This window comes from Macrobrachium nipponense, chromosome 17 (assembly GCF_015104395.2).
Source record: "Macrobrachium nipponense isolate FS-2020 chromosome 17, ASM1510439v2, whole genome shotgun sequence".
Lineage (NCBI taxonomy): Eukaryota > Metazoa > Arthropoda > Malacostraca > Decapoda > Palaemonidae > Macrobrachium > Macrobrachium nipponense.
In genome coordinates, this window is record NC_087210.1 from 55,352,444 (window position 1) to 55,365,014 (window position 12,571).

At 49.6% G+C, this 12,571-nt stretch overlaps 1 protein-coding gene across 3 annotated transcripts in view; it reads right to left on the reverse strand.

Annotated features, from left to right (window-relative positions):
• LOC135196245 (AP-4 complex subunit beta-1-like) overlaps positions 1-12,571 on the reverse strand; it is an 88,626-nt gene that overhangs the window by 68,386 nt on the left and 7,669 nt on the right. The window contains exon 1 of one of the 3 annotated variants that reach the window (XM_064222925.1): positions 6,083-6,259. The exons of the other annotated variants lie outside the window; for them this stretch is intronic. Within the exon in view, the coding sequence (XP_064078995.1) occupies positions 6,083-6,244 (162 nt within the window). The 5' untranslated portion in view covers positions 6,245-6,259. Of the gene's footprint in view, positions 1-6,082; positions 6,260-12,571 lie in introns of those variants that run through there. 3 annotated transcript variants of the gene reach the window in all.

Genomic DNA, 12,571 nt, shown 5'->3' on the forward strand with positions numbered 1-12,571 from the left:
AGTTTGTCCACATTTCTCAAATGCAGGAGAAACTCAGCGATTTGGTTCACAGAGGTTGTGGAGGAGGAAATACCTTTCCTCCTACACCATCTCCTGAAGACAGCCCACTTCGACTGATAAACTGCTCGAGAGGAAGCTCTTCTCGCATTGGCAATAGCCTCTGCCACTGATCTTGAAAAACCTCTCGCTCTGGCCAAACTTTCTTGATAGTCTGAACGCAGTCAGACTCAGAGCGGAGAGGTTTCCGTGGTACCTCTCGAGTGGGGCTGTTTGAGAAGATCGGCTCTCTCTGGCAGGGTTCTCGGGAAGTCTACCAGAAGAGACATGACCTCCGTGAACCAATCGCTTGAGGGCCAAAAGGGGGCGATCAGAGTCATTCTCGCTCCTGGCGACGCCGCAAACTTCCTTGTTACCTCTCCTAAGAGTTTGAATGGGGGAAAGGTGTACACATCCATCCCCGTCCAGTCCCATAGGATGGCATCTACCGCTATTGCTTCCGGATCGAGAACTGGAGAGCAATAAATCGGAAGCCTCTTCGTTTTCGAGGTTGCGAAGAGGTCGACTAGCGCCGTCCCACAACTTCCATAGCTCTTGACAAAATTCTAGATGTAGGGTCCATTCTGTGGGAAGCATCTGATGTGACGGCTTAAAAGATCCGCTTGAACATTTTGTATTCCTGAAATGAACCTTGTTAGGATCACTATGTTTCGAGCTTTCGCCCATAGAAGGATGTCTCTCGCTATCATGAACAGTGATCGAGAGTGTGTCCCCATGCTTTTGATGTAAGCGAGAGCCGTGGTGTTGTCCGAGTTGATCTGGACAACTCGGCCCACCAATCGTTCTTCGAAGAACTGAAGAGCCAACCGAATAGCCTCCAACTCTTTTAAGTTTATGTGCCAGGACCTCTGTTCTCTCCAGAGCCTGACACTTCCTCCTTTCCTAGTGTTGCTCCCCAGCCCACCATGGAGGCGTCTGAGAACAACACTAGGTCGGGGCTCAAAAGCTTGAGGGACATTCCTTCCGAGAGTTTGATCGGATCTTGCCACCACTTCAGTTGATCCTTGACCACTTTTGAGATAACCAAAGTCGAGTCTAGATTCTTTTTGTCTTTCCAGTTTTCTGCCATAAAAAACTGGAGTGGCCTGAGGTGCAACCTCCCCAGGGAAACAAACTTCTCCAGTGACGAAATGGTTCCCAGCAGACTCATCCATTCCTTCGCCGAGCATGTTTCTTTCCCTAAGAAGGCTGACACTTTCTCTAAGCATCTCTGCTGACGTTCCTTTGATGGAAAAGCTTGAAAAGCCGCTGAATCCATCTGAATCCCCAGATCACGATGACTGCGTGGGATCAGATGGGACTTCTCGTAATTCACTATAAGGGCCCCGAGGGCCTCCGTCAGCTTGTAATGTCGTCTGAACGGTTCCTCCAGGCACCTTGACTCTTAGAAGACGGAACTTGATTAGACCAGTCCTCCAGGTAAAGGCGAGACTCCTTATACTTCGAATCGGTGGAAAGACCATTTCGATTCATTACCGTGCACGAGGAAAGTAAAAACCATCGGCGCCATACTCAGACCGAAGCACAGAGCCCTGAACTGGAAGACCTGCCCTTTTAAAGACGACCTCAGGAACTTCTTGATTGAGGATGGATCGGGACGTGGAAATAAGCGTCTTGAAGGTCCAATGACACCATCCAATCCCCTGGTCTCAAGGCCCCTAGCACAAGACTGAGAAAGTTTCCATCCTGAATTTTTCTTTCTTTACAAAAATGTTCAGTTATGCTGACGTCTAGGACAGGTCTCCATCCCCCAGACTGCTTCGGAACCAGGAATAACCTGTTGTAGAAGCCTGGGGAATCCAGCATCAGGACTTCTTCCACGGCCTTCTTTTCCAACATTTGATCTAGAAGGTCGAGTAAGATCTGTTGCTTCTCTGACTGGTATACGGGCGACAGGTCTATCGGCTTCGTGCTCAAAGGAGGGCGCAGAGAGGAAGGGATCTTGTATCCTCTCTCGATCACATCTAGGGTCCAGGTGTCCGCCCCTATCGTCCTCCATGCCTGAGCAAATAAGGTGAGTCTCGCACCTACAGGTGCCTGAAGGGCAGAAACGTCAATTTTTTCCCCCTTCTTGATAGAAGAGATCTTACCTCTGAAGGACCCCCTTCCTTCTCGAAGAACCTCTAGAGGAAGGTGCTCCACGAAAGGGCTTATATTTCTTCTTGGGTGCTATCGCTGTTGAAGTAGAAGCCTGAGGAGTAGGTCGTCTGGAAGATTGAGTCAAGAGGTCCCTTGTTGCTTTCTCTTGCAAGTTTACCGACAGATCCTTAATCATGGACTGCGGAAATAGGTGCGAAGAGAAGGGGGCGAATAATAACTCCGCTTCTGAGCGGGAGAAACTGCTTTCGCCGCAAAGCTACATAGAGAGCTCTCTTCTTTAGCAGACCTGTAGCAAAATGAGATGCTAACTCATCAGAGCCATCCCTTACTGCTCTATCCATACAAGCTAATACACTCGAAAGCTCTTCCAGCGAATCGAGTCTTGACTCCTCGATTGAATATCCAAGCCCCCGAGGCACCAATCTAAAAAGTTAAACTACCTCTAGCGTCTTAAATAACCCCTTGAGGTGATGATCTGTCTCCGTCATTGTCCAGGAAACCTTAGCCGAAGACAAATAAGACCTCCTTGGAGCGTCCACCAAATTGGCGAAATCTCCTTGAGAAGAAGACGGTGCTTTCAATCCTGCTTCTTCTCCTGTTTCGTACCAGATCCCAGCTCTCCCTTTCAGTCTAGATGGAGGAAGTGCAAACGAAGTCTTCCCTTTAACCTTCCTTGAATCCATCCAATCCTGGACTCTCTTAAACGCTCTCTTCGCAGAGAGCGAAGTGGCCATCTTAACGAAGCCAGGAGCCTTCCTGGCCTTCGATGAGGCAAATTGTGAAGGTGGAGAGCAAGGAACGGCGCTTGAAAAAAATTATCTGGGAACAATTTCTTAAGTAAATCCGTCAACGTCTTATAGTCTGACGACGCTGACGCATTTGGTTCGTCATCATCCGTAGGGCAGAGATCACTAGACGAATCCTTCTCTCTGTCATCAGGGCCCTTCAAAGATCGCGATGACTTCGACACTTTAACATGAGAAACATCCTGACGCTTCGGACTCAACTGTTGATCGTCCTGGCAAGCGTCCCGATATGTAAGGCGCCGCGCGTTCTGAGAAGCGTCCTGCAGAGCGTCCTGATGTGTAGGACGCCGTGCGTCCTGAACAGCGTCAGCTGGAGCGTCTTGCTGAGCGTCCTGATGTGTAGGACGCCGTGCGTCCTGAACAGCGTCAGCTGGAGCGTCTTGGCTAGCGTTCTGCGCGTCTTGAAAAGCGCCTTATCGAGCGTCCTGGTAAGCGCTTCGTTGCTTAAGACGCCGAGCGTGATCATCAACATGCAAAGCTTGAACTTCCGATATGGATCCTTGAGCGTTCTCGGCCTTTTGACAAAGACGCCGGCCGCCTGTGCGACAACTCACGTCTCTTGTCAAATTCGTCTCTCCTAGACGCCCTTTCATGAGGAACGTAATCACGTTCTCTAATGCGTCGGCTACTAGGAGGAGACTCAAAGGGCCGAAAACGCGGAGGAGGAGCCGGGGACTGCCTAGTCCCTCTTAACAGGCAGCCACCTATCCTTCCTTCGATGACTAGTTTCTGCCTCCTTTCTCTCAAAATAGGAAGCTAACTGTCTCTGCATTTCCCAAAGCATTTTCCTTGATGGGGAAAGTTCTCGATCAGGAGAAGGACTCATCCTGTGCGAGGAAGATGGGCGAGGGGATGCCCTTTCCTTCAACTCAGGAACATGCTTAGAGCGACTTGGACGCTCGAAAGAGTCCTCCCCTGATGAAGTCTTGTTCCTTTTCTGTGGCGGAAAAGCTTCAAAATCTTCAGGTGATGAATCTACGTAATGATCCGAAGGACGTGAAGCGTCCTCTTCTCTGAAACCTCTCTTAAGAGGGCGACAAGGGCGACGGCCGCCTGTGCGACACCTTGCGCCCCTGCCGCTCTCCCCCTGAGAGGTCTTCCGAGCGTCCCAACCTCGGCGAGGAGAGGAAGTCTCGGAAGAAGAGAAGCACTCTTTAAGTATCCGTACCCGTGCACGAACACCGGCAGCCTGAGATTCGTCCTCAGTTTCTGCCGAAGGGACGTCAGACCGGTCATTAGATCCCGTAACCCTCCTTCGGCTTTCGGCTTGCCCTCTCCCTAAGGCCTGGGAGTCCGGCAGGGGCCTAGGCCTAGAGGCATTATGGACCGATCTGGACCCCCTTCCACAACACTAGATGCACTAACACTTTTATTGCAATTCACATTTGACTGTAGAGCAATCACTTTAGATTCCAAGGCGCGAATAGACTCCATGATCGTAAATAATACGCTTCCTTCTGCAGACACTTCCTGATTGTTCGGAGGCAATACAACAGGATTAGGTTGAATTACATCTACAGGAGGATTTAATGGAGATACAATTCTACCTTGACTTCTATTCACTGAAGCACTCCTAGAGGAAGACCTCCTGATTCTATCACGCTCAAGCTTTCTCACGTAAGAATCATATGCCTTCCATTCAATTTCAGTCAATTGCTCACACTCGATGCATCTATCATTCAACATACATACATGACTACGACATTTCGAGCACACTGAATGAGGGTCTACCGAAGCTTTCGGCAACCTCACCTTACATTCCTGTACCTTACACACCCTGAAGCTAGCAGAGCTAGATCCAGACATCGTAATCAAAGAAAAGTCAAAGCCTAATCCAAATCAAATCCACTATCACGTATGCCAAGCCAACAAGCCAAATCAAAACCAAAAGTCAATCAGAATACTCAAGTTAGCACAAGAAGTTTCAAAATCCTAGGCGGAGGTCTGTAAACAGTTGTTTACCGACCGGCGACAGAGAAAAATCTGAATAGAAAATGGGAATGATTCCTGATATCCGCCTCCCAGCGGCGGGAATGGGTACTAACCACCTGGCCGCCCACTGCGTGTGCCGGGAGTTTTGAAATTCTGTCGGACGTCGGAGAATACAGCTATATATATATCTGACAGGTAAGTTTCATGAACAAAATACAGAGTTAAGGAAGACTCTGCAACCGCCTGTGAAGCATCTAGACCAGAAGCCTGAGAAACTACAGGACCCGTGGAAGATGCTAAAGAAGACAACCCTGCCAAAAGTAAACTTTCCTTCAACCCCAAAGAGAGAGAGAGAGAGAGCCACCAAAAACCTCCCATTACAGGACTGAACCAATGAAAATTCTTAGCTCTGCTGTGTTAATGGCAAAGAAACAGGATGAGTGAGAGAAGGCTCTGAAGCGACCTCCAAAGAATGACCCGATAAAGAAGATTGTGTAAAGACATTAGAAAAAGGTTTAGAAGAAATTGGGGGAAAAGAAAACTCAGAAGCAGCAGAAGAGGCCATAGTTTTTAGAGAAAGAAAATATTGACTCTGTTCCCCCCTTGATAATCTTAACAAATATCATTAGCAAACTCAGGAAAATTCTTCAAGACATGATAGTGAATATTGGAAAACCCAAAATTGAAATGTTGCCTAACTAGTAATCTATAACCTTGCAACAAACCCAACAAATCTGGATTATACTGAGCCAAATTGAAAACCTGATCATCAGAATTACCACCACCACGAGACGAACCAAACTCATCCATAGAAGGAAAAGGAACCTTCGAAGACGAAGGAGCACTAGCCAACACTTCATAACCCGACAAACCCGAAACCACACCCGAACAACCAACCACGAATTTAGAAACCCTCTGTTGCAAAGAACTTGAAGCAGGAATTAAACCAAAGATAGATCCAAAGATGAAACCGTCACACTAGAAACCACAACAGAATCCGAACCCGAAGAAACCTGCACCTTTAACTTCTCTTCCTGAATACTACCTAACTTATTATCCCTACATCAACCTCAGAACTTACACCTAGAGGGGAAAAGGGGAAATCTGCTGTTGACACTGCCTGCTCCGCACTGCACCAGGATGGGGGGTGGGGGGGGGGGGGGGGGAGGGGGGGGGGCAGAACCTACCTTCGAGGCTTGCGGTCCTCCACGACCCCTGGCACCCATTAGGGCTGGTTCTGGAACACGCAGGGCGGCTGAAAAAGAATGATTAGAATAAACTATACTACTACTACCACTATCTCTAGTCTCAGTTAACTTATTCTTCAGGCTAGAAAATAGGCTAGACATACTGGATGATAGCTAACCTGTCCTCTAACTTCTTGAATAACTCTGACTCTAACGCTTCCTTATCTACTGATTGTACCACTACAGCTGATCCTGACCTGAGCTTACCCTTCAAGGCTAAGGATTTTGTGTGTTTCATATAATCCTCTACTTGACCTACTGACCAAGACATACACTCGTCACATCTCTGACTAATACTACACTGAACCTTCCTACATAAAAAACAAAGGGAATGTTGATCGTGTTTGAGGGTACTCATCCTGCGCTTGCAGGATGTGCAGAACCAATGAGCGCCAACATCTCCAGCAGTAGATGGTTCAGTTGTTGAAGCTGTAGAAGAGGAAGCAGAAGTGCTAGCCAGTCAATAAAGCATAAATCCAGGCGAAAAGACATTACTAACAGGCCAAAGTCGTAATCTGATATACAAATTAAAAAATTCTTTAAAAGAGGGTTGGGCTAAATGACCAAAAGTTCGCCTGATGTGGGAACACATCCACAGCACGGCGAACTAATAACAATTGGAGATGTCGCCCTCTGTCAGCCAATATTTGCATCAGTGTTGCCAATGGTACCTCAGGTACCTCATTTGACAAGATTTTACCTGCAGCGTTGGTAGTGCTGACAGTTAATTACCCATTTTGTGGGTAAATTTATGGGGATATATACTTGGGCTGGTCAATGACCACGGCTAATTCAAGTGTTCAAGGAGTGTATTGCAATTTGTATTTTTCCTAACTATACAAACCTGAGGTCCTTTACATTAAGAATTACTTTACGGTGAAGCTGGAACACGGCCATTAAATTCTTGAACAAGGTGATTAGGCAGTAGCTACTGTCTGGTAGGTGGGTAGACCCGCCCGGCTGGATGTGAACACACCACTTTGCCTTTCGGCCCAGGTTTCAGATTGAGGGGTGGCAAGAGGTGGGCATTAATGTCAAGGGCCTCAGGTTTGCATAGTTAGGAAAAATACAATTCACTTAAAAAAACTGTGATTTGTTCCTACATGATATACAAACCCTCGGTCCTTTACATTAGGAAGACTCACTGATTGGTGAGTGGAATCTGAGTGAGCTTCCAGAATTGACTGGAGTTCAGCACACCTGGGCTATTCCTCCTGGTCGTAAAAGCGAGTAGGAGTGCCCTGCCTCTGACAACTTGATTGGAGTATAAGAGCTTCATGATCAAGAGTCAGAATTCTGAGCCTTTTCAAAATAAGTAAGGAACTGTAACGTTTATTGATATTACTCATGATTGCAGTTGTAATCAGTACACTAAAACAACATTTTGTTGCCTATATTAGTGAAAGTATGAGATGTCTTATTCCCGGGGTCATGGTTTGAACTGAAATTCATTTTTACCTTGTAATCAGTGGTTTTATCCTTACTGCCATCACAAAATGAAACTCCACCATGCTCATTTGATTGTATGTAACTATACACATTTCATTCTTAAATAACTCCAAATTGCACTTGAAATACGTTGAGTGTGTTCACAGTGAAGCCATGGCAAGAACAATTTTTGTCTTCATTTGCAGGCTGTCCAAAAAGGCTCAGTATACCATTAAAGGGATTTTGACGTAGGAAAAATCTATTTCTGGGTGATTGGCTCGTGTCGCCCTATGAAAGGATCCTTAATATCATTCTTTCTAGGTAAAATTAATCTAAAATTACCAGAGAAAAACAAAATTAAGAAAACAAAAATGTCAGTAAACTGACTCGCTCACTCTTTAAAAGAAGTGTCGGTATGAGAATAGGGGCGAGTGGGAACACTACCACGAGACATTCACCAATAGACCTTCCAATCAAAATCCCCACCAGAGAGAGCTGATACCAACGGGCGATGTGGCCGCTACTACTACTACTAGGGGACGCCATGGACAGCAGCGCCCCTAGCGGTCATCCTTAATCTATGAACATCTTGTCCTGCAGGGGGGGGCAATCAATACAGGGTGGGTTTCATAGGGCGACACGACCAATCACCCAGAAATAGATTTTCCTACGTCAAAATCCCTTTTCTGGGCTCAGCTCGTGTCGGCCTATGAAAGAGTACCAGAGAAACAGACAAGATGGGAAAAAAGGACAAATGAAAAACAGTAGTAAAATTGAGGGATATAATATAAGTAAATCAATTATTACAGCATATAAAATGACAATTTGTCCAAAATTGCATTTTTCCTAACTATACAAACCTGAGGTCCTTTTACAATAGGAAGGTACTAGCGGCAGCTGGATAGGTCGTAAGCTTTCGGACAAGGGGTTCGGTAGTTAACTGCTTGTCCGACAGGTGCGCGCGCGCGACTGGGAGGTAAACAAATCACTTTTTTTGCTTTTGGCCCAAGCAAAAACTGCAGAGTGAGGGGTGCATGAGGGTTGGGGCTATGTGTAAAAGGACCTCAGGTTTGTATAGTTAGGAAAAATGCAATTTTGGACAAATTGTCATTTGTTCCGACACGGCATACAAACCTTCGGTCCTTTTACAATAGGAAGACTCACTTCTTGGTGGGAGGAATCTGAGTCTTTTGTGAACAGACTGGTGTTCGCCCAACCTTGGAAATCTCCCTGGTCGTAAGAGCGAGGGAGGGATCCAAGCCTCTGTCCGATTGATCGGGGTGTGCACGCCGCAGGATCAATGGTCAGACCTCTGGACCGAGTACTAAGAGAGAGGCAAGCGTATCTCTTCGTACCAGCAATGTAAGAACTTGTTCCTGTACAGGAGCAAATATAAAGTCATGGGTTTGACTCTTGTAGGCATCCACTTCCCCCCCCTTGTAGGAGGAAGTGGTGGATATTCTGCTCCTATCCCTAGTGAAAGGGATAGGATGGGGCTCTGTCATATAGCTCACCATGCATCTCGTCCTCATCCAGCGTAGTGACGACCGTGGCCCTCTGCCCACAGGTAAGAGGAGGAGAAACGGAGAGGGAGCCAGTCACTCACTCATTCACACATCCATCCACACAGTCACACCAGGACTCGATGCTGTTTCAGCCTGCGAGGGTCTGGGTTTGCTACACAACTTGTTGAGCAGCCACCACGGGTCCCAAGGAAAAGGTATCCAAGGACCTGTGGGCAATATCCCGAAGGTAGAAGGACGTAAAGGTGGTCTGGTTAGACCAGACCCCTGCCTTCAGGACCTGCGCCACGGAGAAGTTCTTACTGAACGCCAACGAGGGGCCAATACTTCTGACTTCGTGAGCTCTCGGACGGGACGTACGGATGTCGTCACTACCATCAGCCTCATACGCCCTCCTGATGACCTCACGCAGCCAGAATGAAAGAGTGTTCTTGGATACTTCTTTCTTGGTTACCCCGGTGCTAACGAAGAGGCGTCGACACTCAGGCCTGAGGTGTCGAGTTTTCTTCAGATAGCGCCGTACGCCCTCACAGGACAAAAGCAGCATCTCATCCGCATCATTATCGGTGAAGTTCCATTAGGGAGGGAATCGTGAAGGACTCGAACCTGTCGTCAGGGACCGACGGTTTTCTGAGTCTTCGCAACGAAGTTCGGGACGAAATCGAGCGTCACAGATCCCCATCCCCTGGAGTGTCGTACATCATAGGAAAGACCATGAAGTTCCCCTACTCTCTTCGCCGATGCCAGGGCCAGCAAGAAGAGGGTCTTGAGGGTCAGATCCCTGTCTGACGACTCTCGGAGCGGCTCGAACGGTGTTCGAGTCAAACTCCTAAGGACGAGAGTCACATCCCACGCAGGGGGCCTGAGTTCCCTGGGTGGGCAAGACCTTTCGAAGCTCCTCATAAGCAGAGATCTCGAACGAGTCGAGATGTCCAATCCCCTCAGTTTCAGGACGAGAGCCAGGGCGGCTCTGTATCCTTTGACTGTGGGGACTGAGAGGACTTCTCGCTTCTCTCGGCGAAGAAAAACGAGGAAATCCGCTACCTGCTGAAGAGTGGCTCTGAGAGGAGATAGACCCCGTCTACGACACCAACCACAGAAGACGGCCCACTTCCCCTGGTACACAGCTGCAGAGGACTGACGGACGTTTCCAGCCATCTCTGTTGCTGCTCTACGAGAAAAGCCTCTCGTTCGCAAGAGATGGTGGATAACAGCCAGCCGTGAAGACGTAGGGACTGGACTGCTCGGTGGTACCGCTCGCGTGTGGCTGGGCGAGAAGGTGTGCCAAGGGGGAATCTCTCTCGGTTCTCCTGCGAGAAGAGCCAGCAGGTCCGGATACCAAATGGCTGTGGCCATTTGGGAGCCACCAGGATCATTTTTTTTCCTGAGATTCGGGGTGACCAGTGCTCGACTGATCACCTTGCGAATCAGGCTGAACGGGGGAAAGGCATAGACGAAAGAGGTTTGTCCCACGGGTGTTGAAGAGCGTCCTCTGCAGCTGCCCATGGGTCCGGCACGGCCGAGAAGAACACCTGGAGCTTCCTGTTGTGCCGGGTGGCGAACAGATCCACAACTGGTCGCCCCCACAGGTCGAAGAGCCTTTCCGCCACGTCCTGGTGTAGAGACCACTCGGTCCCTATCACCTGATCCCGACGGCTGAGCGTGTCTGCTACTACATTCCTCTTCCCTGGAATGTAGCGTGCCGACAGCTCTATTGAGTGTGCCTCGGCCCACTCGTGCACCTGCCGAGTCAAACTGGTACAACGGAGAGACACTAGGCCCCCCTGTTTGTTGACGTAGGCCACTACCGTGGTGTTGTCGCACATCAACACCACTGAGTGTCCCATCAAGCGGTCCTGGAACTCTTGGAGAGCGCGGAACGCTGCCTTGAGTTCCAGTACATTGATGTGAAGGTGCTTGTCGTTCTCGTCCCACACTCCTGAAGTCAGCAACTCCTCCAGGTGTGCGCCCCATCCCTCGGTCGATGCGTCTGAGAACAGCTGCATGTCCGGGGGGTGAGTGCGCAGAGGCACTCCTCTTAAGAGGTTCCTGTCGTCCAGCCACCAAGGCTAGGTCCTGCCTCACTCCGGTGTCAGTGACACTGGAAAGCTTGGGGGGATCTGTCGCCTGTGACCAACTCTCCTTAGTCTCCACTGAAGAGACCGCAGGTGAAGACGCCTGTGAGGGACTAACTTCTCGAGTGACGACAGGTGTCCGATCACGACTTGCCATCGCTGAGCTACCTGTTCCTGCCGAGACAGGAACACTGGTTGGCTGCCTCCCTGAATCTGCTGATCCGCGAGTCTGCGGGGAAGACTCGCCCTGCTACCGTGTCGATCAGCATACCCAGGTACTTCATCCTCTGCTTGGGCTCGAGATCGGACTTTTTTCGAAGTTCACATAACGATCCCCAGATCGCGACAGAACTCGAGCAGGTCGATCCCTGTCCTGTAGCAACTGTGAGCGGGAGCTCGCCAGGACTAACCAATCGTCGAGATACCTCATCAGACGTATCCCGTGCGAATGGGCCCAAGCCGACACCAGAGTGAACACTCGCGTGAACACCTGTGGGGCGGTTGAGAGACCGAAGCAAAGTGCCCTGAACTGGTACACCGTCCCGTCGAGGATGAAGCGGAGGACTAACTTTCTGGAGGACTGATGAATGGGTATTTGGAAATACGCATCCTTCAAGTCCACTGAAAACATGAAATCGTTCTCCCTGATGGGAGTCGAGCACTGAAACGTGCCGTCTCCATCGTGAACCGGGTCTGGCGAACAAACCGGTTCAGAGGAGAGAGATCTATCACCGGGCGCCAGCCTCCCGTTAGACTTTTCCACCAGGAAGAGTCGACTGTAAAAGCCCCCCGGTGACTGATCCGTGACGATTTCTACAGCTCTCTTGCATCAGCATGGTCTGATCTCCTGTCTCAATGCACGTCCTTCGATGACCCTGGAACGTACGACTGCTGTTGGACCGGGTTGGAGGTGAGGGGTGGCCGAGATTCGAAGGGTAAATAGATATCCCTCCCGAAGGACATCTACAATCCAGGTCTCGGGCGCCGTAGCGCTGCCAGTTGCCCAATGGCTGGCCAGGCACCCCCCCACTTCCGGCAGCAGGTGATGGGGGAACGCCGTCCCTAGCGTTTCCCCCCTTTCTTCGACTTCTTCCCAGAGCCTCCACGGGAGGAGGAGGGCTGGTTACGGCTCCCCTTTGTAGAAGTCGAAGAAGACAGAGTCTTTCCCCGGGGCTTCGACGCAGCTACCGTCTTAGCCACCGAGGAAGCGCTAGCCGAGCTCTTTGACTTGGCCGCAGTCCGAGGCTGCCCAGAAGCCTTCGAGACTGCCTGGTGAACCAGACGGTCACTGTCGTCAGTGCGCCGTCTGTCCACCGCAGCGTCCACCATCTCTCCTGGGAAGAGAGATGTGGAACTCCGTAAAGGTCCGTTGCGAAGTCCCAACGCCGCTTCACGTCCAGCCG